Consider the following 27557-nt stretch of genomic DNA (forward strand, 5'->3'; position numbering starts at 1 on the left):
AGGACAGAATGTCTAGCCACTGTATTTTTGGACTGAAGTAGACTCAAATAGCTTTTACATATGCCAGAAATTTAAAAGGACTTTTAATTAGAGAATAATTTTTTAAAGGAATAAAAGGAAATTCTTTGCTATGTGTTAATAGAGATGCTGCTGCTGCTGCTGCTAAGTCGCTTCAGTCGTGTCCGACTCTGTGCGACCCCAGAGACGGCAGCCCACCAGGCTCTCCCGTCCCTGGGATTCTCCAGGCAAGAACACTGGAGTGGCTTGCCATTTCCTTCTCCAATGCATGAAAGTGAAAAGTTAAAGGGAAGTCGCTCAGTCATGTCCGACTCTGTGCGACCCCATGGACTGCAGCCCACCAAGCTCCTCCATCCATGGGATTTTCCAGGCAAGAGTGCTGGAGTGGGGTGCCATTGCCTTCTCCGGTTAATAGAGATACACAGCATTAAATGATACTTTAAGTAAAATTGACTAAACAGATACCAAATACAAAAGTGTGATTAGGCATTACCAATAAAAGTAATCAGGTATTAAATTTTTGAAGTGACTGTAGTTTATCTATTTATTCATTGAAAAGATATTTTATTGAGCATGGGCAATAAAGCAGTAAACAAAGCAGATTACTTTCTCTACTCTCCTAGACCTTAAAATTTGCTCAGAAATGCTCCTGCTATTGCAAAGAAAGCAGTGAAATTAAATAAGGAAGCATGATATTCCTGAAAGAACACCGGTCCAGGAGCCCCAAGATCTGAATCCCAATTCCATGGTTACTGACTTGTAAACAAGTGACACTGGATACATCAACTTGACTTCCCTAAGCCTCAATTTCATACCTTGAAAAACGGTGTATATATCTGTCCTGTATACCTTATTAATTATAAGGGCCACAGAGAGATAAACAAGGTCCTATTGTATAGCACAGGGAACTATGTTCAATACCCTTATGGTAAACCATAATAGAAAAGAATATGGAAAAGTATGTATATATATGTATAACTGAATTACTTTGCTGTACAGCAGAAATTAACACATTGTGAATCAATTATACTTCAATAAAATGTTTTAAAAAAAGAACCACAGAGAAAATATTCAAACATGTCCCCAAAACTTTCCAAAGCTTGATACTCACAGGCTAGTGATATTATTGAAATGCATGATAAACTATCAAATCCCTTACAGTAAATAATTTTAGTTAATATAGATAGTCTATTGAGAGTCTTTATTATCAGACAGTACAGCTCAAGGCTAACAGTCAAATACATTAAGAACACAGAATGACACATATTCAAAGGTTTTGACCTTTCTCCAATTAAGCATTTTAATTTCACCTGGATTTCCTTTACATGTCAAATTATGTTCATATTCTCAAGCAATGTTCCAGCCATAGGAAGAGAAAATGAGTCAAACAGACTCCCATCAAACTTCCAAACTGAGCGACAAGGATAAGACCATATGTTTCTTTACTCTTCAGGATATGTTTGTCACCTCAATTTGAATCTTAACAATGATGGAACTTTCAAAATACCAATTACTATCATTGTAACCACATTAACTGGACTGAATTTTTGCTTAAATTACTTCTGTCCTTCTGTTGAAAAACACAGTACTAAGAATAATGAGGTGTTTAAGACATGACCAAAATATTAAAAATTTCAAAATTAAACTCATAAGAAAAATACAATTTACCTGGCATAATTTGGGTTTGCAGTATTACTGTCAGGTAATGAATATGAATCTGTAGGAATCACTGCTGAACACAAAGCATAGGAAACAGTTAACATCTATTGGTACCCCGTAGAATCCAAACATTCTGACTCTTTGGGGTTAGAGAAACAGAATAATCCTGCTTTTCTTCAGATGCTGGCAAACTTATACTGTGATAGCTTAACAGTCAGCTTAATCCTTCCCTTCCTGGCTCAGAATGAAAGTAAATACTCTTTCCTAGACCCAAGATGTGATTCTCCCCTGGAGGTTTTGATGAAAGAGGTAGCAACAAACAGGAACGTGATCAGGGATGAACGGGTTTTGTCAATCACACAACACTGTTTTAGGAGGCAGAAAGTAAAAATCAAGACCATTGCAGAGAAACCTTTTACCAGTGACTGAGCTCTGATTATGATGTATGAGTACTGACTGGGTCATTTCCATACTAATCCACTCCCACTAGCATTCTAGAAGGTTAGGAACTTTCCTGAAAGAACTAGAGAGGGACAGAGTTACATTCCAGAGCATATCACCTGCCACCATCTCAGACCCAACTCCACACTTTCTGTCTTCCCTCTCTCCCTCCCAGCTCTTTTTCTGGAACAACTGACAAATACCTCCGTCTGTCCTCAAATAGAAGTTTTGCACATGCCATTTTCCTCAAGGTATGATTATTCGTCAGTCAATAAGTAAAATAAATGTCACAGCTGAGAAAACAGGGAAACAAGAAAGAACATATAGACACCTGGAAAACGAATGAGGGGATAAGCCTCAAATTCCTCGGCATTCAATTACAGAACCGTGTGCCTGGTATTCTCACTATAAGCATCTCTGTCGCAGACATTTTCACATGTAACTGACTGACTGTATGCCAGTTTTGCAATGAAAGATAAACGAATGGTTGACAATTCGGGGCCTGACAATATGCTTTCAACGAAGTGAAATGTGTTAGCATTTCTTTCAGCTAGAGATGATATTGATAGCTTTACTGAGCTGAGAGATGACAATGATTTGCTTCAAGATGGTTTCTTATTTTGAAACACACTACACTGGAGGAGAGGAGGCTGAGGACCTCAGTGGCGCAGAGTTGAACCCACATTTTCCATAGAACTTCAGAAAGTCTATCAACAAACATGTGACACTATGCCAAGAACATACAACACTGTAGAAGACTTTCACAATGCAATACAGGACTCAGTTACAAATATACATCCTAGGATTTGGAGACTGATGCCTCTCTTAACGAAGGGACAAATTTTAGCAAAAAAGGAAAAGCCCAATGCCAAGTGAAGAGAAATGATCATGCCAAAAAAAAAATAAGTATATAAAAATACTATAAACAGAAGACTTTGAAGACCAGGTACAACTCACAAAATCAGTTATTTGTGCTGTGTCACCATGAATCTACACATATTTCAAACGTATTCAAAATTTTTTTATTTAGCCATGAAATTTTTAAAATTATGTTAATTTGTTTTATTAAATCTTTTTAAATGTCCTTTATTTTTCATTGTTTTATCTTTTATGACAAAATTAACTTATAACCAATTAATTAGGAGGCAGAAATGTTTGTAGCAAAGATGTCTAAGGCAAAGGTGCTGACAGTGAAAATACCTAGAACCATAGAATTGGGCTACCTGCTACAAGGTACCAATAACAAAATAAGTAACTTAATTTACTTATTAACTTAACCATCTCAAAATAAGTAACCTAAAACTTTAAAGCAGAGGCACAAGCATTCAGAGGTGAGAAAATCAACACCATTATACTAATGCAAGCAGCATAGATTTTTATGCTTCAAAAGCATTGAATGGCACTGGTACATTTTTATTTCTTACTTCTGTCCCCTTATCTGGATGGCTGAACTGATGGTATTTCATGTTTAGAAAGAGGACACTCAGCTATGCTTGCCAGATAAGGGAACAGAGCTTTTGCTGTGTGACTAGTAAGGGATTGTGAATTAACAGCATCAGTCGCCATGCTTCAAAAATCTACCTGTGGATTCCACAGATGTTAAAGGGCCCAGGCATTCAACATCTTCAGACTTACTTGTGTTCCTGTGATTCTGGTCTGCTGAGAGAGAAGCATCCATAGTCCAGGCTGGAATGTGTTGGGTGGGATGGGCAGCAGATGTCACAGTGCTCTCGTCGTTATAAGTTGTATTAAGAATAACATCAGACACGTGGACTTTACTATCAGTGACCAAAGGTTCACTCCCATTTGATTTAAAATAGGCCTTTTTTAATGTTCCTGAAAGATCAAAAAAAGATATTTTAAGACATTATTAGAGGTATTTATTAAAAAAAAAAAAACATATTAGGAAAACTCTAGAGCTGCCCTCTTGGGCAAGCAAAGAGAAAGATGATGGCCAGCAAATCCACCCACATCATTGGAACAAGCATAATCTCTTCTACCATAAATCACATAACCCTGTGAGGAGACTATCGCTTCTCAAGAGCTAAAGGTTTAGAAACTAGAGTCTCCACCCAGGTTTCCTAGTGCCCATCTCACCTGAGACTCGCCACAAATAAAACATGGGGAATCTTAGTGTTTCCTTCCTGCTATCACGGTGTTTAAATTTCACACATCATTTTATGCTACTTTGTACCCAGGACACAGCTCTCCATCTCTACCTGCCACAGAGGACAAGAGCGCCAGCATACCTCCAGCCTTCTATTTCTCCACGTTTGACACTAGCTTTCCATGAACTACACTCAGTAGATAGTGAAAATAAGAGGGCTCACCATTTACCAAGACTTACTGAAATCCAAAAAATAACTGCAATTCCAACAAAACTAAAAGAAACTAACTCATCTTTGTCTTTGACCAGAAACTACAAAACATGATGATAAGAAACAGGCATTAAAATAAGATTATCAACTGGTCACTTTCTCAAGGTATTTACTCATGAACAAAACAAAGAGCCCAACCTAAGATTGTTGGGAATCCTTTAGCATTGGCTTTAGGCAGAGAATCTGAAAACTTTGAAAGAGATCATGTATTTTTAACGTAGTCAAAATAGACAACAGAGTGTTTCCAGAATACAGCTCTCTGATTGAGTATACCACTAAAATAAATGAATATGATATTGATCCATTATACAAATACCCAAGGGAGTTTTTTTTTTTTTCCCCTAAAAGCATTTACAGTGAATGCTCTAACTGGCTCTCACTTTTCTAAACAGCTCATGGACCATTAAAAATAAAAGAAATATAAATAAAATGTTTAATATCAGTCTATGGAAAAAATTTCTCTACATGTGCTTGACACTTGGAAAACATTAACTACAAATCAAAATAGAAAAGCAGCTGTTTTCTAGCTAACTAAGGTCAACAGTTTCATCTGCCAAAGGACTCTAAATAAAACAGTGGAGTATAAAAGCTAAAGCATGACCATGTGGTGCAGGTAACGCTCCCCAAACTGTCTGTGATTACGAGTAAATATTAAATGCAGTAGGTGAAAGAGAAGACTTCATTTAATTGATTCTGATTTTCAAAGTGATTTAGAATTTATCATAAAAATGTATACAATAGACTTGATCACTATAAAATACGTATTACATTCATGCAAAAAATTACTAATTAATTAGATACAATTTTATTTTTAATTTACTAATTTGCTCTGTTCTTTGCTAATTTTGGCATAAAGAGATGTTCTTGCACATGACATGTCATTTCCACTAATGTGGCTGTGATGAATATATAAGGTCTGTAAAGTCAATTTACTTATCGCACTAACCCTATGATCAGTATCCATCTTCGTTAACATACTTTGAACACATGCCAGTTCCTCAGTCATATCCTTGTGTGATGCACTTAAATCGGGTTCCTTATCATGCAAAATACTTCAACAGTTGTTCTTACCATTTTGTTTGTAATGACTGGCCTTATTAATCATCTTTAAGTTTTTCACCTAGCCACAGTATTGACAGTGTTAATAACATGTTTACTCTAAAATATTCTGTAAACACTGACTTGGAGAAGACAATGGTACCCCACTCCAGTACTCTTGCCTGGAAAATCCCATGGACGGAGGAGCCTGGAAGGCTGTAGTCCATGGGGTCGCTAAGAGTCAGACACGACTAAGCGACTTCACTTTCACTTTTCACTTTCATGCATTGGAGAAGGAAATGGCAACCCACTCCAGTGTTCTTGCCTGGAGAATCCCAGGGACGGGGGAGCCTGGTGGGCTGCCGTCTATGGGGTCGCACAGAGTCGGACACGACTGAAGTGACTTAGCAGCAGCAGCAGCAGCAAACACTGACTTTTTCAGGAAACACGACTTGAATAACAACTTTCTAAAGAAAAAAAAAAGGCAGATTCCTGGCTCTTAAACTCTCCACATCAAAGCAAGTTGACAGAAAAAAAAGATAACACATGACATATGATAGTTGCTGCAGCTAATGTCCTTAAACTATATTTTTTAAGAGAAAGACAACAGACAGAGACAACAAACTTAAAGGACCTGTTTTTAAAAGCCTGAACTCACTAGACAATATTTTCAAGCATCTCTGGAAACTGACTCTCAACTCACAGTTGGCCCTCTATTATGCATTTTTTTTCAAAGCACAAAAAATAGAATTCATAAAACTAAACACTCTCAAGCTACACCATGATGAGCTATAAAAATGCTATGAGTTATTAGCCCAGAGTAGAGTGTTCATTCTTCGAGTGTTGCCACATCCTTCTCCACATTCCTATTTTTATAGTGCTGTGGTTAAAAGTATGGGTTCTAAAGCCTGACCACCTGAGTTTAAATCCCATCGCTAGTACACACCAGCCCTGAAACTCTGGGCAAAGTCTCAACTGACGCAAAATAAGGAAAGTAAAAGCATCTCTCCTCAGTGGGCTGTATTCGTCAATACACACATAAACACTTGGAACAGTTCCTGGCACACAGTAAGTTCTCAGTAACTGTTAGTCATTACTGCACAGTAATAGTAATAGAAGTAAAATAGTCTTTTTTAGGGCTTTAAACGAAAGTTGCTCAGTCGAGTCCAGCTCTTTGCGACTCCATGGACTATACAGTCCATGCAATTCTCTAGGCCAGGATACTGGAGTGGGTAAGCCTTGCCTTTAGGGGATCTTCCCAACCTAGGGATCAAACCCAGGTCTCTTACATTGCAGGCAGATTCTTTACCAACTGAGCCACAAGGGAATCCCAAGCATACTGGAGTGGCTAGCCTATCCCTTCTCCAGCAGATCTTCCCAACCCAGGAATCGAATCAGAGACTCCTGCATTGCAGGCGGATTCCTTACCAACTGACAAATTAGGGAAGCCCCCTTAGGGCTATAAGGTACTTATAAATAAATGCCAATTTCCTTTTACTCTAAATGTATCCCAGCATAATAAAATGACTAAGGAAATTTTCAAAAGTTAATCACTTAACCCTATTTTAGAATAAAATAACTGTGGCCCTTTCATGCTAAGTTATTAATAGAAGGCCACACTGTATCAGGGTTGTATGTTCCAAAAGTGTTTCAGCTATAACACAGTTCTATTTAACAATGTTTAGGAGCATTCAGATGCTCAGTCATGTCCGAATCTTTGCAACCCCCATGGACTATAGCCTGCCATACTCCTCTGTCCATGGCAAGAATAGGGGAGTGGATTGCCATTTCCTCCTCCAGGGGATCTTTAGGACTCAGGGATCAAACCTGCATTTCCTGCACTGACAGTGGATTCTTTACCACTAAGCTACCTGGGAAGCACAATGTTTAAGAAATGGTCTGCAATTCCAATAATAAAAACCAAGCGTTACTGATCACTTATCAATACATCTAGCAGACTGAGCACTGGCATCCAAAATGATGCTCCCCCAGAGATGTCCACATCCCAAGTCTCAGAGCCTGGGCATAGGTTACTTCACACTCCTTACATGGCAAAAGGGGTTGCAAATGTAAGTTATGGAGTCTGAGATGGAGAAATCATCCTAGACTATCTAGGTGAACCCAAGGTACTCACTGGGTCCTTATAAACAGAAGAAGGTAAGAAAGCGCATGTCAGAGCTATAACAGTGTGATAAAGACTCAATGAGCCATTGCTCATTTTGAAGATGGCAAGGGGGCCACAAACCAAGGAATGTAGGAAGACGCTAGAAGCTGGAAAAGGCAGAAAACAGACTGGTCCCCAGAGTCACCTACCAACACCGTAATTTTAATCCCATGAGGCCTATTTTATACTTCTGACCTCTATAACTCTAAGCTACTACATTTGTGTTATTTTAAGCTTCATTACAACATTAATATTACAGCAGCAATACAAAACTAATACAGGCACTAGACTAAGTATCTTTACTAGTTAGACTTCCAACAATCCTATGATACAGATGCTATAATTAACCCTTCTTGATGAAGTTTCAGAGAGAAGAAAACTGAAGCTTACATTAACTTAGCCCAAGAATTGAGTTGGGATAAGATATATACCCATACTTAGACAGTCACACATGCTTTTCACTTTGGACAAGGTATACAAGTTAAAAAACTCAACCATCATAAGCATATAAGAAATTTATCTTCCTATGAGTTTGAAATAAACTCCTTATCCTTATATCTCTTATTGTTCAGTCACCCAGTCATGTCCAACTCTTTGTGACCCCATGGACTGCAGCATGCCAGGCTTCCCTGTCTATCGTCTCCCCGAGTTTTCTCAAACTCATCTCCATTGTGTTGGTGATGCCATCAAACCGTCTCACCCTCTGCTGTCCCTTTCTCCTCCTGCCTTCAATCTTTCCCAGCATCAGGGTCTTTTCCAAAGAGTCAGCTCTTCATATCAAGTGGTCAAAGTATTAGAGCTTCAGCTTTAACATTTCTAGTCATGTGGCAATACCTTTATGGCTCAGCAGTAAAGAATCTGCCTGCCAATGCAGGAGATGCAGGCTTGATCCCTGGATTGGGAAGATCCCCTGGAGGAGGAGACAACCCACTCTAGTATTCTTGCCTGGGAAATCCTATAGACAGAGGAGCCTGGTGGGCTACAGTCCACGGGGTCTCTAGGAGTCAGACAGGACCTAAGGACTGAGTACAAGCATGCATCTTCTATGTTCTAGGAGCGATGTATTTACTCTCTGCTGAGAGCAAGTCACAAAATTGAGCTAGAGGTTTTCATCAAGATGTTTACAGATTAGCTGAGAGAGACATGTATGTATGTAAAAATACAGACCATGAAACAAATGCTTTGAGAATGATATGCATATGACAATCTGTTGACAAAAATTAGAGAAGAAGCTGAGATTCCATTAGAGAAGAAGCTGAGATTCCATTAGAGAAAATTAGGAAAGATTTCTTAGGGGATAATGATCCTCCATGTGAATCTTAAAAGATAATTAGGGATTTTCTAGGTTTGAGCCAAGCATTTATGGGGAAACAATTTCCTGCATTAAGGAATAGAGAACTTTTTAGATAGAGCAAGGGGATATGCAAAAGCTGAGCAGCAAGTAACTAAACACGGCTAGCACACAGGGAGCTGACAAGAGCAAAGGAAGTGGAGCCAGACTGTGAAGGGTATTCCTGTTAAAGCTTTGGAGTTATCTTGTCATGATAGAGAACTTCTGAAGGGTCTTAAATGGGGTAGAATGTTAAAATGACCACTCAGACAACAGTGATGCTTGAAAGGGGCTAAGTCTAGCAGACAGTTAGAAGGCTACTGCAATAGTCCAAGGGAAAAAAGATGGACTGAGCCAAGGCAAAAGCAGTGAGAGCAAGGGGAACATTTGAGAGAGAACTTTCAGAGGCAAAATTATAAGAACTTAACAAAAAGTATCAGAGGTCCCTTAAATGTTTCCAGTTTGAGTTATGGGTAAAAATATTTACCGAGGTGGGATGACTGTCATTTGAGTTATTCATCAAATATTTCCAACTCTCTCCCATTCTACTAGGACACATGCTGGTTTACATTCTCTGCCCTCATTCTCTGTCTCTTGACATCTTTGACGCTGATCAAAGTGTACAGACTTCCAGTTATAAGATGAGTATATTCTGGGGGTTTAATGTACTGCATTGTGATTTAGTTAATGATGCCACATTACATACTTTTAAAAAAGAACCTCTAGGGCTCTTTTTCTTTCTCTCTGACACAATAACCACAAGGTTCAAGATGATGGCTAGTCCATCAATTTAGTCCCTGAGTGACCTGAATGAGCACAGCCCCCCTGCCATCTTGTAAAGCACGTGCTGCAAATGAGAAACTTACTTTCAGTGTTGTTAAACCACTAATATATTATGATTATTTTTGTTACACAGCATAGCATAGCCTGCCCTGACTGATACAATAGATAATAGAGAATGAAAAATAGACATTGTAGAAGTTTCCTTTTGTTATTGTAATTATTATGAATACATTGAGTGTAAAATGCGATGAAACACACAAGGGGAAAGAAATCTAAATCCAAAGCAATCTAAACATTTCTTCCAGAAGGTCTTACCAGACTTCCCCACAAGTGTGCATCTTCTTTGTGTTCCCTGATCACACTGCCTATATCACTAACACACTCAAGTGAAATTGGCTGTTTCTTGTCTGCCTCTTCCAAGTTAAGAAGGTATAGTATTCATGACTGCATTTCAAGCACACAGTAGAATGCTTGGCACCAGTGTAGGCCTCAATAAACACTTGCTGAATGCATGAATGATGAAAGAAGTCATGGGAGAGCACAATACTGTCTAGAGAAGTATGGGTTAGCACCCATACTAGTGAGAAGAGAGCTAAGGTAGACACTCCCAAATTTACTGGCTAGGTACAGAAAGGTGGTGCTAGTGGTAAAGAACCCTTCTGCCAATGCAGGAGACATAAGAGATGAGGGTTCGATCCCTAGGTTGGGAATAACCCAGTATTCTTGCCTGGAGCATCCTACTGACAGAGGAGCCTGGTGGGCTACAGGTAGCAAAGATTTGGACATGACTGAAGCGACTTAGCACATAGAGAAAGACAAGCTTAAGGACACAGAGAAAGACCAGACAGAAATAGAACGAAAATTAGAAATGATAATATCCAGGCAAAGCAGAAGAGCATTTCAAGAAGAAAGGAGTAGTCAAAGCTGAGCATGCTCATTGTGACCAAATATAAACAAACACAGAGGGAAAGCAGAGGCTCTCCAAAATCTTGTTCAAACACACACAGGTTCCAAATGCTGCTCTTCAATGAAAGGACATTGGGGCCCTGGGGCAGAACAGATATAGTAGTATGAAAAGAAGAGAAAGAAGAAAAGATCAGATTACAGTGGATTAAGGACTGGATGAAGCACAGAAATGACCTCGGAAGCTTGTTTGAAAGTAAATTTGGCAGGTCTGGAGAGGGGCCCAGGATTCCAGATTTTGCATTTCATACAAACTCCCAAGTGATGCTGATGCTGCTGGTCCACTGACTACACTTTGAATACAAGACTTTAGACGGCCTTTTCCAAAACATCACACATTATGCATAACCTCAGACCAGAGGAATTAAAGAAAAAATATTCTCAAGTTTGAGAACTGCATAGAAAAATCTTAAGGTTCTGGTGGAAAAAAAAACTAAGGATCTGAGAGGTTTGCCCTTTTAAAATGATATTCAAAACCCAACATTGTATGTTACGAAGTTCAGATTCTCATCATTCCAAATTCTTATAAAAGCCACAGCTGCTAAGAAATTTGGTAAGAGAAAAACTATATTTAAATCTAATGATCTCTAGCTCATCTAGAAGTTTTGAAGAGGAAAGTCACTTGAATTCAAGAAAAACAGACTACTTATATTTCCTATACTTCCATGATAATTTCTTTCTTCTTCACTGAGTGACAAAATTTTAAAAATTAATAGGCCCCACATAGGTTTTTTGTAGTTTTGAAAAAACTAGGATGGTAACCTTAGGCTATTCTTCATAAGCGTAAGGCTGGAGCAGTTTGTTTTAGATGTGGATGAATGGATAAAACTTTGAAACCAAGTCTTCAGCTGTTAGCAAGAAAAAGTTAAGAGCATTTTAAAGAGATTTTTTTTTGGACTTTAATTTTAGTGAAATAAATTGAGATGAATAAATTTTGCAAAAATCAGTGTAGATCATATTCTAAAGCACCACATTTGCAGGACTCTTGCAATAACTGTATTTCTTCTCCCTGTCACATACTCTACCCACTTCAACCCCTTCTCCAGACAAGTGTCAAAGGGACTTTTTAACAGCCCCAACCAGATCAATTATTCCACTCCCCTACTCCAATATCCCCATGGTTGAGGTCATGGGTAAAGCGTTCCCCCATGAACGAAGGCTTCTCAGGCTGGGTTCATACCCTGTCTCAAAGAAACTGTCTCTTCCCACATAGGAGCTACCTCTGTGATAATTAATCAATTATGTGATCATTTTCTATGTGCCCCTCCCTCACTGAACTGGGACCCCCATGGAGGAAGCTTGATTTAGGGCTGTGCCCAAGACCCATAGGTTATCGCTTTGCATTTAGCGAAAGTGAACATTGCTCAGTTGTGTCCAACTCTTTGCAACCCCATGGACTATTCAGTCCATGGAATTCTCCAGGCCAGAATATTGGAGTGGGCACCCTTCTCCAGAGGATCTCCCCAAACCAGGGATCGAACCCAGGTCACCCACATAGCAGGAGGATTTTTTACTGGCTGAGTCACCGGGGAAGCCTGCTTTGCACTTAACAGTCACTCAATAAATGCCTGTTCAAGGAATGAATGGTATCAGATTATACCTACAATTTTATGCTTGTTCAATGTCACTCAACATGTCAATATAATTTTACTTAAAGTGTTGCATATGTAATATGTTGCTATATGATTTATAAATAATTTCTTAGGCATTGGTTCAAGCTCTGATAAAGCATCTCATGGCACAGGCTGACTCCTGCAGTCATGTGATGGCAGCACAGCCCACTGCCAGTTCAAGCTCTTATATGAGGAATGAAAGTAGCTCTCAGGCATAAGCAGAAGAGTCAAGTGAAACTTGGCATCATATCACAAATCCAACAGTCTACCAACTTTATTTCTTCCTAGTTACTTTATTGGCAATTAAACTATACTATGGCAATGGCTTGCTTATAGGGTTATGGGGTTATGGAATATGAGATTACTAAAATGATGGCCATAATACACAGACTTCAGTTCTTATAGAGTTAAAATGAGATAAGAACAATTTTGGCCAATTTTTGAGTGTTGTTCAGCCACACAGTCATGTCTGACTCTTTGCCACCCCATGGACTGCAGCACACCAGGCTTCCCTGTCCATCACCATCTCCCAGAGCTTGCTCAAACTCATGTCCATTGAGTCAGTGATGCCATCCAACTATCTCATTCTCTGTCGTCCCCTTCTCCTCCTGCTGTCAATTTTTCCCAGCATCAGGGTCTTTTCTAATCCATTGACTCTTTGCATCAGGTGACCAAAGTATTGGAGTTTCAGCTTCAGCATCAGTCCTTCCAATGAATATTCAGGATAGATTTCCTTTAGGATGGACTGGTTGGATCTCCTTGCAGTCCAAGGGACTCTCAAGAGTCTTCTCCAACACCACAGCTCAAAAGCATCATTCTTTGGCACTCATCCTTCTTTTTGGTCCAACTCTCACATCTATACATGACTACTGGAAAAACCATAGCTTTGATTAAACAGAACTTTGTTGGCAAAGTAACGTCTCAGCTTTTTAATACGCTGTCTAGGTTTGTTCATAGCTTTTCTTCCAAGGAGCAAGCATCTTTTAATTTCATGGCTGCAGTCACCATCTGCAGTGATTTTGGAGCCCAAGAAAATAAACTCAGCCACTGTTTCCATTGTTTACCTATCTACTGGCCATGAAGTGATGGGACCGGATGCCATGATCTTAGTTGTCTGAATGTTGAGCTTTAAGCCAACTTTTTCACTCTCCTCTTTCACTTTTATCAAGAGGCTTTTTAGTTCCTCTTCACTTTCTGCCATAAGTGTGGTGTCATTTGCATATCTGAGGTTATTGATATTTCTCCCAGCAATCTTGATTCCAGTTTGTGCTTCATCCAGCCCAGTGTTTCTCGTGATGTACTCTGCATATAAGTTAAATAAGCAGGGTGACAATATACAGCCTTGACGTACTCCTTTTCCTATTTGGAACCACTCTGTTGTTCCACGTCCAGTTCTAACTGTTGCATCCTGACCTGCATACAGGTTTCTCAAGAGGCAGGTCAGGTGGTTTTGTATTCCCATCTCTTTCAGAATTTTCCACAGTTTATTGTGATCCACACAGTCAAAGGCTTTGGGATAGTCAATAAAGCAGAAATAGATGTATTTTGGAACTCTCTTTCTTTTTCGATGATCCAGCGGATGTTGGCCATTTGATCTCTGGTTCCTCTGCCTTTTCTAAAACCAGCTTGAACATCTGGAAGTTCACAGTTTACGTATTGTTGAAGCCTGGCTTGGAGAATTTTGAGCATTACTTTACCAGCGTGTGAGATGAGTGCAATTGTGTGGTAGTTTGAGCATTCTTTGGCATTGCCTTTCTTTGGGATTGGAATGAAAACTGACCTTTTCCAGTCCAAACTAGAATAAATTAAACTGAACAAAACCTTTGTAGCTCCAACTTCAGTTTAAGGGTTGAGGAGAGAAACAATTTGCTATTGCTCTTTTCCATAGCCTGCTGCAGAAATAATTATTCAGAAAGTCTAACTCTCTTATCTTCAGAAATCTCTTTGCCATCTTGACTTTATGCATGCCAGAAGCCCAAACAGACAAAATTAGAGAGGCACAATGCATCTGTGTTTGTAAGCACAAGGCTTTTACTATCTTTTCCTAGTCAATAATCCTCTCACTATCATCTCTTCACCTTTTGAAGCCAAAGCTCCTGCTATTTGTACACGGCATTCCAGCATCTCTTAGAGACCCAGAAATAACTGCAAAACTTTGAAAGAGCACAAATTATAAACTCAAATCAAACAGAACATTCTTAAAAGCAAGCAGAATCTAGTGAGGTTTTTTTAAACAGAGATATAAGATGATTTTATTGCTCACTACAACAGTAAATATCTCAGTTATAAAACAGGAAATGTTTATCTGGGCAGAGATTACTTAATGTATCTACATGAAATCATCTGGTTCAGAACATATGAAAAGAATGCTTTTGAAGACAGTGCCAGAAAACACCCACTTTCTAAAAGTTACCTACATAACAGCCAAAATAGTACTAAGAAATGGTTTCAAATCGGTCAGTTTCCTAATTTCATACTGCTACTGCTGCTGCTGCTGCTGCTAAGTGACTTCAGTCGTGTCCAACTCTGTGCGACCCCACAGACGCCAGCCCACCAGGCTCCCCCATCCATGGGATTCTCCAGGCAAGAACAATGGAGTGGGTTGCCATTTCCTTCTCCAATGCATGAAAGTGAAAAGTGAAAGTGAAGTCGCTCAGTTGTGCCCAAATCTTAGCGACCCCATGGACTGGAGCCTACCAGGCTCCTCCATCCATGGGATTTTCCAGGCAAGAGTACTGGAGTGGGGTGCCATTGCCTTCTCTGGTTATGACAATGAGAGCATTCCAAATGACAGATGTATGACCAAGGGAGCCTCTACCAGACAGATTCTCCCAGATGTAACAACTACAAACTCTGGACAAAATATAAAAAAGCAACTACTGGAAGGCACAGGAAAGGAAACAAAAGCAGGCCAAGGCTGGAGGGGAGGGAGTCCTGGCAGAAGAGAGGGGCACAGGTCAGTTTCAGGGTTTGTCCTGCCTCTAGCCCAGAGCAGACCACAGCGGGCACAATGTGGGGCAGGGCGACTGAAACTCCAACAGAAACCTGCGGTTTTCCTGCCCTCTTCTTACTTGTCACCCTGTGACCTCTGACCATCTCTGCCCTAGGCTTCTATGAAACCCAGCATCTCTGGGATCCTTTCCTTCTTATCCAACAACTTGGGTATCTCTTGATCCTTCCTCTTTTCTCATCTCCCCTGAACACCAGCATCCCCCAAGGCTTTGTCCTCAGCTTTGAATCAGAGCACTTTCTCCTCAGTTCATCTACCCCTGCTACTTCCACTGAGACTCCCACCTTCACAGATACAGGCAGGCTAGGCTCCCTTCTCAGCTTCCCTTCCTGATGGTTCCAGCTTCCAACCAGTAACAGCAGGATGAGAGTTAAATTCTAAAGTGTACAGAAGCCAAAAAATCACACAGACTCACAATTTTCCTTGAAATTTTCTTAGGAAGGAAGAAATTCTTACAGTCCATTTCTTGGCCCAGCCTGCATTGTTGAATTTGCTCATGATAAACGCATTTAAACTATGGTTCTACTGTATTTAGTTGTCCCATAAAAATCTCCAACTTAACATGTCCTAACTGAACCTCCAGCCTGACCTCCATCTACCTGCATCTCACTCCTCTGCTTTTTCTTGCCATGTTAACAGATGGCACCAAAGCCAACCTGGTTGCCCAAGCTAGAAATCCAAGAGTCAACCTTGACTCCTCTTTCTCCTTGATGCCAAAATCCTAAGCAGTTTGATTTCCATTGATTTTCATGCACCAAATGCTTTAATTCAAGCTCTTGCTATCTTTTACTCAGATGATAGCCAGTCACCAAATTGATCTCCCTGCCTTCCTTTCTTTCTACCGTCAATTCCCTATAATGTATCCAGGTCTTTTGTCTTTTATAAATGCAAAAGCAATCAGATTTCTCCTTGCCCAGAAAGATCCTCCAGTAGTAAACCATCCAGAGCAGCAGAAACCACTCTTACAAATCATACTAATGTTAATTTTAACTTCATTTTTCTTTAATAATGGCATCACTCACCAACAAAGGAGAGCAGGATCACCAGCAAGACAATGAGAGCACAGATACATGGAATCAGGACCAGCAAGAGGAAACGAAGAATATTCACAGTGGTCAGCTTCCGAGAGCAGCCACCACCCATGTTATCATCATCAGCTCCCAAGACCTAAAGTAGAAGATGAAAATGAAACATGGTTTTAATATTGCAAAGCAATTCAATATAACGCATGACATTTTAGAGGAGAGCTGTCCATTTAGAGCAGTAGCATGCCTAAATTTTCCTCTGTGTACTACATAGCATGAAATGAGTTTAGTCACCAAATCCCTCTAATAAATAAACAAATAACTGTACAAACCATATTCAGGACAGAGCAAACCATCTATTTCTGAAATGTTTTTCAGGAGTATATGGACTTACAACCATATTCCATCTTAAATTTGTTTAAACTTATCTGCTAATTTGGTATTATTCCACAGAAGAACTCACCTTGACCTAGAGCTCTAAGCAAACTGCCTAATGCAGTGATTAAATACTGGTGAGTAGTGTGGACAAGGCATCATCCAGATTTCATTCTTGTTTGTCTCCTTAGTCCTAACCCAAATGTGAATGAGTCTGGATAAAATCAAGCTTTTAACCATTAATAATTTAGCAAGATTGAATATTACTTACTATGTATTAAGTGGCAGGCTCAGTAATGAAAGACAGCCTGTTCTGCTGGCCACTGACAATCTCTCTGCTGTCCACACCACCCCTTCAGCCCATCCATGTGAGAGAGAATGATGAGGTACAACAGTGATGATTCAGGTTGGAATTCTTATCTTCAAACTTTAAATTTTCCTAGCTCAATCTCTTGTCAGAAACAATGTCTGGAAATTCATGTATGTTACATCCACTGTTCCCACAGCCAAAGCTATTTTCAAGGATGCAGCCTTGAGCGAGCAATGCACTGCTGAGACCATCCAGATGGTACACATGACTGAATCCTATTATATGATTCTGGCAGGTGTGGAGATCTAATGACCTTGTAGTCACCCAAGACAAACCTTGCAAGTAAGTTACCTTGGTTATTAAAACTGCCACCTAGTAATCTGGAATGATCTACCTCTTTCTTCAGTCTCTCCTCGTCCTCCGTATATGGGGGCCAGTTTCAGATTTCACTCAACATGAATTAACAGAATGACACAATATAATATCTTTATAACACACTGATTATAACAGTGATGGGTGGTATCCTTTGAGGCTTGGACATAACATTTACCTGCAAAAAAAACCAGTGTGGAACTACAGCTCAGAGACCATAGTAGAACTGACTTTTTGCTTCATTTACTCAAGAAGTGGTTATTGATACATCTACTAATTATAATAAGCACAGTGATGAATTTAACAATAATCTAAGACCAACTGTTCCTCCAAAGTTCACAGTCTTGTAGGAGAGGTAAGATATGGACATAAATAATTACATTTTGAGATAGCAAATGATCAGCACTGTGAGGCTTACAGGAATTGAAAAGACAGGAAAACAATTTCTTGCTAGAAGATCATTTAAGACATTGTAGAGAACTAGCACTTGAACTAGCCATGATTCTCAGAAAAGTATCACTGAAAAGTCCTATTATAATTTAAAAGAGTGATAAAATACACCCAGAGAGGTAAGGAGTTATGAATTTTCTTTGGCTTCCACAACAATGGAAAAGATTTCTTTGTTAAGGAGGTCACAAGAGCGGTGTAGGAGTGATCTTCTTGGGTGGCAAATGCACAGTGGCCTCAGTGCTATCTGAAATCCTATGGCCAAATACATCCCATTTAGTATTCATAAGTGAAGAATCAGCAGGGAAAGTGCCAGTGGCTCGTTTTATTATCTTATATAAGTATATCAACAAGTGCTTGGTCTCCAGAAACCATATTCATGATTAGTGCAAATGCTTTCTCCAGTGACTAGGAAACTGATTCCTTTTATGGAGGGGAGAAGAGGAAGAAATACTTAGAAGAAATTTAGAACTAAGAAATACTTAGAGGAAACCTCAGCCCTTTCCTCAGGTGTTTAACTTTTCTCTAGCATTCATAGCCACTTAAGACTATTACTGCAAATGCTGCATTAGTCAGAGGCCCTTTGAAAAGTGAAAGTGTTAGTCACTCAGTCTTTTTTTTTTTTAATTTTATTTTATTTTTAAACTTTACAAATTGTATTAGTTTTGCCAAATATCAAAATGAATCCGCCACAGGTATACATGTGTTCCCCATCCTGAACCCTCCTCCCTCCTCCCTCCCCATACCATCCCCCTGGGTCGTCCCAATGCACCAGCCCCAAGCATCCAGTATCCTGCATCGAACCTGGACTGGCAACTCGTTTCATACATGATATTATACATGTTTCAATGCCATTCTCCCAAATCTTCCCACACTCTCCCTCTGCAACAGAGTCCATAAGACTGTTCTATACATCTGACTCTTTGTGATCTCTTGGACTGTAGCTCACCAGGCTCCTCTGTCCATGGGATTTTCCAGGCAAAAATACTGGAGTGGGTTGCCATTTTCTTCTCTAGGGGATCTTCCCAGCCCAAGGATCAAGCCCAGATCTCCTGCACTGCAGGCAGATTCTTTACCATCTGAGCCACTGGGGAAGCCCTTGAGGTTCCTCTGAATATAATGCAACTTTCAGACTTTACTGTTGGGAGAATGAGGCCGGATGAGCTAAACCACTAAGACAATTCCTAAGTTTTATTTAGGTGGACTCAACAACCCTCTCTGCAGAAGGTACCCTCTTCAAGAATCTACCCTGCAGATACTTGAAACTGTAAGCCAAGCATTCCAACAGTGCAAGTAGGGAGCAGTGCAACTGGTTGACCTGCACATATTTCAAATATGTAGCTCTTATGGTTTACTAATCTTGTTGGTAAAGATTCATTTCTTATGTCTTAAAGACTACATTTATTTTAAAAGGTATCATGCTGGCTTACACATGCTGAATATAATCTACCTAACTAGAATATCTCGAGTCTCTGGTTCCATTGGGATATCTTCTCATTCATCTCTTTTACACTTTTAATTCTATTACGCTTGCCTCCTGGCATACTGATTAAACTATTTTCACAACAGCCATTCTCTTTTTTAAAGCATATAGTTTGCTTATAATGTGTAAGTTTCATATGTATAGCACAGTGACTCAGTTAATTGTGTGTATATACACACATACATATTCTTTTTCAGATTCTTTTCCCTTATCATTATTACTAAATATTGAGTATAGATCCTTGTATTATCTATAAAATAGATAACCAACAAGGACCTAGCTGTTGGTTATCTATTTCATATAAAGTAGTTTGGCTATGTTAATCCCAAACTCCTAATTTATCCCTACCCACCCCCTTCCCCTTTGGTAACCATAAGCTTGTTTTCTATGTCTGTGAGTTCATTTCTGTTTTGTAAATAAGTTCATTTGTATTTTTTTAGCTTCCACTTAGGAGCAATATCATATGATATTTGTCTTTGGCTTAATTATCATACTTGGTATGATAATTTCTAGGTCCATATGTTTGCTGCATGTGGCATTATTTCATTCTTTATGTCTGAGTAATATTCCATTGTGTGTGCATGTTGAGAGATAGATATCACATCTTTATCCATTCATCACAATAGCCATTCTCTGACACTTGCAGGACTTTGTCCATTGAATCTCTCTTCTGCCACTCTATCAACTCTCTCCTTTCTTCATTTCCCCTACATACCTTCTTTAAAATCTTTGGATTGTTATTTCAATGATACTCTTGCTAATGCCCTGAACCACTTTGCCCCCACTGGATTTTCTTCTCTCTAATCTTATAAAGGTCAACATGAGATGAATTCAACAATCTTCTCTATATATCTACACCTGGACAACTGAATGTGTGGCTGTAAAAAGTTACTCAACGGGACTAACTGATTGCTAGTTTAAAGTCTTCTCTATTCTCCTCAAACTATCTTTCTCTACTCTTCTGCCTTCTGCCCTCACTTTCAGAAAAGGATCCATCCCAATTCCCACCGAATGGAGAAAATAAAAACCATCAAATGGGAATTGCCTCAACACTGCCTGTTTTTACCATAAAGTTTTATTAGCAGACAGCTCTGTTCATGCATGTGTACACTGTTACGGCCGCTTTCCTGCTACAGCAACAGCACTGAATGGTTGCAACAAACCCATGTGGCCCACAAGGCCAAAAATATTTAGTATCAGGCCCTTTATAGGCAAAGTTTGCCAACTCCTGATACAGAGTATCACTGTATCCCTGCATCCATGGCCATTTTAATTATTATAAATCTTAATATGTTAGCCAAATCAAATTATAAATTCTTTTAAGAAAATCACATTATCTCTTACTAGGGCCCTTAGTAAAACCTGATACAATTGTACTGGTGGCAAACTGGCAATAAAAAAAGAAATTGCATAATTATTGCTGTAATACATGGTTATTTCATAAAAACGTTCAAAGATAATCTTCAAAAAAAAATTATCCAGACTTTTAATGCATTAAACTTGAAGAAGAAAGGAAAGCACTAAGTTTCAGGGACGTTCAAACTTAAATAGGACTGCAACATGCATTATAAACTCTAAGGACCAACAGATATTCAGAAGATTATAAAGGAGAAAGTACAAATTTATTCCTGCTTCTGCAAAAACAGACAAAAATAATAGCATACAGTGTACTTAATGTGCTTAGTCACTCAGTCATGTCTGACTCTTTGCTACCCTTTGGACTGTAGCCCGCCAGGCTCCTCTGTCCATGGGATTTTCCAGGCAAGAATACTGGAGTGGTTTACCATTTCCTTCTCCAGGGGATCTTCCTGACCCAGGATCGAACCCACATCTCCTGTGTCTCCTGCATTGCAGGTGGATTCTTTTCCCACCGAGGCACTGGAGAAGCCTCAAATAATAGCATAAATAATACTAACTCAGTTGTATCTCTCTATATGTAAGCAAATATTGCCCTTTCTCATTAGTGTATGCCCAGCATTTAGAACAGTCAGGAATAGATTAATACCTGTTGAATAAATAGCTGAACTCAACCACCTAAACAAAAATTCTCTGTACATAACTATGTAAATAATCCCTTTTTAAAAAATGATATATGCCTCATAAGGCCTATTCTTAAATCATCCAAAAACACTTTAGGGAAGAGAATATATTTGACAAAATAATAAAAAATATTTCCTTTCAGGGAAAACATACTGAAATTTATAACATCAGTTTTTACTAGGACTATTTATTAGTACTTCTCCATACTCAAATTTCCTATCATGAACTTTGAAGTCAGTTAGAAAATGTTGTTTTAAAGTAAATCGTCATGGATTTTATTATCAGTCAGTTCAGTTCAGTCGCTTAGTCATGTCCGACTCTTTGCGACCCCATGAATAGCAGCACGCCAGGCCTCCCTGTCCATCACCAACTCCCGGAGTGCACTCACTCTCACGTCCATCGAGTCAGTGATGCCATCCAGCCATCTCATCCTCTGTCGTCCCCTTCTCCTCCTGCCCCCAATCCCTCCCAGCATCAGAGTCTTTTCCAATGAGTCAACTCTTCGCATGAGGTGGCCAAAGTATTGGAGTTTCAGCTTTAGCATCATTCCTTCCAAAGAAATCCCAGGGCTGATCTCCTTCAGAATGGACTGGTTGGATCTCCTTGCAGTCCAAGGGACTCTCAAGAGTCTTCTCCAACACCACAGTTCAAAAGCATCAATTCTTCAGTGCTCAGCCTTCTTCACAGTCCAACTCTCACATCCATACATGACTACTGGAAAAACCATAGCCTTGACTAGATGGACCTCTGTTAGCAAAGTAATGTCTCTGCTTTTGAATATGCTATCTAGGTTGGTCATAACTTTCCTTCCAAGGAGTAAGCGTCTTTTCGTTTCATGGCTGCAGTCACCATCTGCAGTGATTTTGGAGCCCAGAAAAATCAAGTCTGACACTGTTTCCACTGGTTCCCCATCTATTTCCCATGAAGTGATGGGACTGGATGCCATGATCTTCATTTTCTGAATGTTGAGCTTTAAGCCAACTTTTTCACTCTCCTCTTTCACTTTCATCAAGAGGCTTTTTAGTTCCTCTTCACTTTCTGCCATAAGTGTGGTGTCATCTGCATATCTGAGGTTATTGATATTTCTCCCAGCAATCTTGATTCCAGCTTGTGTTTCTTCCAGTCCAGCGTTTCTCATGATGTACTCTGCATATAAGTTAAATAAGCAGGGTGACAATATAGAGCCTTGACGTACTCCTTTCCCTATTTGGAACCAGTCTGTTGTTCCATGTCCAGTTCTAACTATTGCTTCCTGACCTGCATACAGATTTCTCAAGAGGCAGGTCAGGTGGTCTAGTATTCCCATCTCTTTCAGAATTTCCCACAGTTTATTGTGATCCACACAGTCAAAGGCTTTGGCATAGTCAATAAAGCAGAAATAGATGTTTTTCTGGAACACTCTTACTTTTTCCATGATCCAGCGGATGTTGGCAATTTAATCTGTGGTTCCTCTGCCTTTTCTAAAACCAGCTTGAACATCATGAAGTTCACCGTTCATGTATTGCTGAAGCCTGGCTTGGAGAATTTTGAGCATTACTTTACTAGCATGTAAATATTTTTCAACACTACCTATGTTAAGGACATTAAAAGAAGTAGCCTTGTAACTCTGTTAACCCCATACATCAGTGATCCCCAGACATTCTATGTTCATGGTACCATCAGTGTCTAGATACTATTTTCAGTGGACCTAGGCCAAAAGAAGTGCCTAATGGTTCCATTTGTTAAGTAGCTTCATCCAACAATTTTGTAAGTACTTATATCCTAAAAATTTGGTAAACATTTGAAAAACTACTACACATAAGTTAAAATTTTTAAATATTTTCATGCCATTCTTAACCACGATTACTTCCCATCTTGGGATGTATGCATCTGTTGAGCACTGCTCAACACTTTAACCTCAGAATCAGATTGAAAAACACCCCCACACATTGCCTGTTCCAAGTCGATTCTTGCCTGGTACAACTTTCTATACAGCAACCACCAAGCACCCAGATTTACGAAGATAGAATGACCTCAAAAGGAATAAAGCACAATCCCACATTGAAAGTGTGAACTATGTCAAGCTAGTATTTCATTTGGTAACCAAAAAATGTCAAGTATCACCAGTTTTCCCTCAAAAATTGAAAACTACCAGCAGCCTCTGTGAATCACTGCAGTGTCACGGGGTACTTTATCACATAGTTTCAAAATCATGGTTCAAGACTATTTCTCCCACATCAATCTACATAAATCCCAATCCTTAAAGAAGTAACTCAAACTCCATCTCATTCAGGAAGCCTTCCTTGACTACCCAGACAGAAGCAATCTCTCTCTGCCTCATCTGAGTTTCTGGTAGAGAAAGAGACTGACTCCCAGCATCTATTCTTTCCTTTGATCTTAGAAACAGAACCCTACATTTAGAATAAAGACACCATTTCCCAGTCTCTTCTAGAGTTGTGTGAGGCCATGTGGTCAAGCTCTGGACCATGGGATGAATTTTGAAATGGTCAATGTGACTTCCAGGAAGTATTTTCCAAGACAGGGGTATTGTCTTTCCTCTTTCCTGTTGGCTGGAATAAGACGAGCTACCCACTCCAATATTCTTGGGCTTCCCTAGTGGTTCAGATAGTAAAGAATCCACAAGCAATGTAGGAGACCTGGGTTTGATCCCTGGGTTGTGAAGGTCCCCTGGAGGAGGGCATGGCAACCCACTCCAGTATTCTTGCCTGGAGAATCCCCATGAACAGAGGAGTCTGGCGGGCTACAGTCCATGGGGTCACAAAGAGTCAGACACGACTGAGCAACTAAGCACAGCACTTATGTCATCAATCGGGATAAGTCAAGAAGAAAAATTTACAACTTAGTGATTTGTAAATGAAAATTGCAAATCTGTAATGTACTAAGTAAAGTGTGACAGCCAAAATGTTTTCAAATAGGGATTAGTAGACAGCAAACCATACAAAATAAGGTTGGTCCTACCTTCTTTCCCCACATCCTCACCTTTCCCCTTCAAAATGCCACACTGACCCAAATGATCTTTTCAAAACGCTCATGTGGGTGCGTCACCTGCCTACATAAAACCCTCCAGAGACCTGAAAGACAAAAACCAGTTTTCCTAACATGTTCTGGAAGACAGTGCTTCTCAGACTTCAATGGGCACATGAATCACATGCAGAGAGTCTGATCCAGTAGCTTTGGGGGTGGTGGGGCGGGGCTTGAGATTCTGCATTTCTTACCAGCTCCCAGATGATGCTGATGAGGGTGGTGTGAGGACCACACTTTGAGTATCAGGATATGGAGACTCTCTAGGTGTGCCCCGCCTACATCAGGTTAATTACAGCAGTTCATTACTTTACACCACTCAAGCCCATCCCCTTCTCTCCATACCAGCCACCTGGGTCCTCTCAGTTCCCCATTATCACTCTTTGCCTGGACTGGCCTCCCTCCATCCCCAACCTTTGGTAGTCACACAGCAGTCACCCTTACACATCAACTCATGACCCACGCTGGTTCTGGTCTTTCTGTCCTATATCCCAGTTATCATTTACATTTATTTGTTTGAATATTAGATTATGTTGATTATTCCTGGTAGACTGTAGACTCTATGAGGTCAGGGACCAAGTTGGGTTTTGCTTCTCATTGTAGCCCCAGTATTTTTAAAGGGCCTGGCTTATAGCACATACTTCATAAAAATATCAAAAATAATGGATAAACTCTTCTACTACACCTGCCCATTGTCAGAAGAGTCTTAAAAATACAAGGAATTGAATGCTGCTGCTCCATGTGTGAATAACTATTACAGTAATTATAATAGTAATAGTATAGGCAGAAACCCATTGACCTTTTTCTGTGAGCCAGGCATTCCTCTAAATGTGTCAGATACAGAAATACTCAGGACAGCTCTACTGAGTGGGTGCTATCACCATACCACAGAAGAGGAATGTGAGGGTCTTTGTAAGTAAGTAAAATAATTCATGCTAATCAACAAAAACTGCAGAATCTAAACGGATTCCCTTTGCTGAAATTCTGAAGGTGGCTAGAGATCCATGGTTTTTAATTTGGCTTGAATTCTAGATCACAGCTTTTGGAGCTTCCTGGAACACATCATCTACCCTTCAGATCTGTCTACAAAGACAGACTGAGGTTTTCCCCACTGAGCCACGCAGAGCTGACCTCAGGTGACCCCAAACCTACGCAGGACCAGATCTCATAATGTAGCCATTGCAGGGTAAGCAAGACTTCTTCCTGAGTCCCCATGCTTCTGCCCCTCCTTGCAAGTCAGACACAGCCTAATGGAGGATGACCACTCACGGCAGTTGGACAATGAGAGCTACGTCTTAGAAACGGCCTCTCTGTGGTATTATTTCTAGAGCTCACATTTCAAAATTATTTTTAAAACTAATCTAATTATCTAATAAAGTCTTAATTATGTGGAATCTTTACAGAAGTTTACTATTCTCCACCTTTTGTAGACATGGAAAATAAGAAAATAAGCAAATTATAAAGAATTTATAAAATACTGCCAGAGAATGAAATGGAATTCCAGAAAATGTGAAATCTTCTACAACTTCCACAGCTTCAAATGTTTTGCCCTGAGAATGACATGTAAGTACTGGCCTTGATCATCAGTTCCCAAAGATGCTGGATGCTTTAAGACAGTGCAAGAAAAATCATTTTCAATAGCAAAGATTGAAACAGAAAAGAGGTTCAAGTTTATATTTAATAACATCAACAACAATTAACAACAACAACAAAAATTCCAAAGTTTGGCTAAACATATGCAATTTCAGCCTACAAGAGCTCTAGAATTTATAATATTCACCAAATGATACCATCCACAAAGAGATTAACATCAGCTTACTACTTTTAAGGTACAGCATCAAATATAAGAGATATGCTAATATTTTTATTTCAAATAGGACATGTTTAAATTACAAAGATCAGACAAACTTGAAGTTGTATATAAACTGTTTCTCATCAACAGAATATTTAAAAATGTGAAGGGTAATTCTACCTTTATAATGTGATGCTATATTATGGATTTTATGAAATAAATGATTATATTCTTAAATCCAATTGTGAAATTATGTATACTTGGTTAATACAGGATGATTAAGTAACAGTCTGAACTTCAGGTGCACAAATATTACTGCACAAAGTTTATCCTAATCCATACATCAATCTGGATTTAGTAAAATTCTATTCATAGCTGTCAACTTTATGATATGGTCAAGTCAAAATAAGAAAATATTCTTAAACCAAAATGAATGTGCACATTTAATGGATGGGGTTGTATGTAAAATCCTGGTAGAATTCTGTGACCATCTGTCCTACACAAAAAATTTGCTTACAATGTTAAAAACAATTAAGAACAATACATCCAAAGGCCATACCATGTACTTGGTTTGAGGCTCACTGAGCACCCTGATTCTTTAGACAGGAAGGTGGTGGACTGCACAGGCCTTCAGACTTGCTGTTACCAGAGAACAGCCTGCCATGAGCACAAGCTCACTCCAGCTGGTGTAGCCTGCACCAGGCAGGGAGCTCCCTCTAAACTCTGTGGAGATGTTACACTGTCACATCATGGTCCTCATGGTCATGGTCCTGAGAAAAGGCAGACACTAAGACTCCCCCAGCTGCCAGCCAGCCTGGAACAGTATCCTGCACACAATCACCAGTCCCAAATGTGATGTGAATTGTGGTTTCAGTGTTAGAGACGGAGTTTCTCCAAACTACCTCCACTCTCTGTACACGGAGTAAAAATGAGCCAATGTTATCCACTTATATTAGAAAGGAAAATCTGCCCCTGCTAGATGCTTTCCTCTGTCCTTAATAAACTGAAACCACTCCTTACATGAATCAAGAGTAGATTTGCTGAATATAAGATCAATCATCTAGCTATTTCTCAAACCAGGCATCTCTCAATCCTCGCTTCCACTGTCAAGAAGCAAAAGGTCTCCCAAATCACCCATCAGTGAAGCACACCAAACCCAATGTCTTTTGTTGTGATGTTTGTTTTTAATGCCCCAAGAGGCCTGAAGAACAAGCATCTGGTTTCTGGTTTTTAGTAAGTCTTTCCATCCCATTTTCTGGCATTTAATTGAAGTATATAAAGTTCAAATAACTCAT

The 27557-nt window shown here is 39.5% G+C and overlaps 1 protein-coding gene across 1 annotated transcript in view; it reads right to left on the reverse strand.

Annotated features, from left to right (window-relative positions):
• CORIN (corin, serine peptidase) overlaps window positions 1–27557 on the reverse strand; it is a 308663-nt gene that overhangs the window by 238769 nt on the left and 42337 nt on the right. The window contains exons 2-3 of the mRNA XM_027544426.1: window positions 16420–16564; window positions 3754–3954 (exon numbers count right to left, since the gene is read on the reverse strand). Coding sequence (XP_027400227.1) covers window positions 3754–3954; window positions 16420–16564 — 346 coding nt within the window. The remainder of the gene's footprint in view (window positions 1–3753; window positions 3955–16419; window positions 16565–27557) is intronic.

This window comes from Bos indicus x Bos taurus, chromosome 6 (genome assembly GCF_003369695.1).
Source record: "Bos indicus x Bos taurus breed Angus x Brahman F1 hybrid chromosome 6, Bos_hybrid_MaternalHap_v2.0, whole genome shotgun sequence".
Taxonomy (NCBI): domain Eukaryota; kingdom Metazoa; phylum Chordata; class Mammalia; order Artiodactyla; family Bovidae; genus Bos; species Bos indicus x Bos taurus.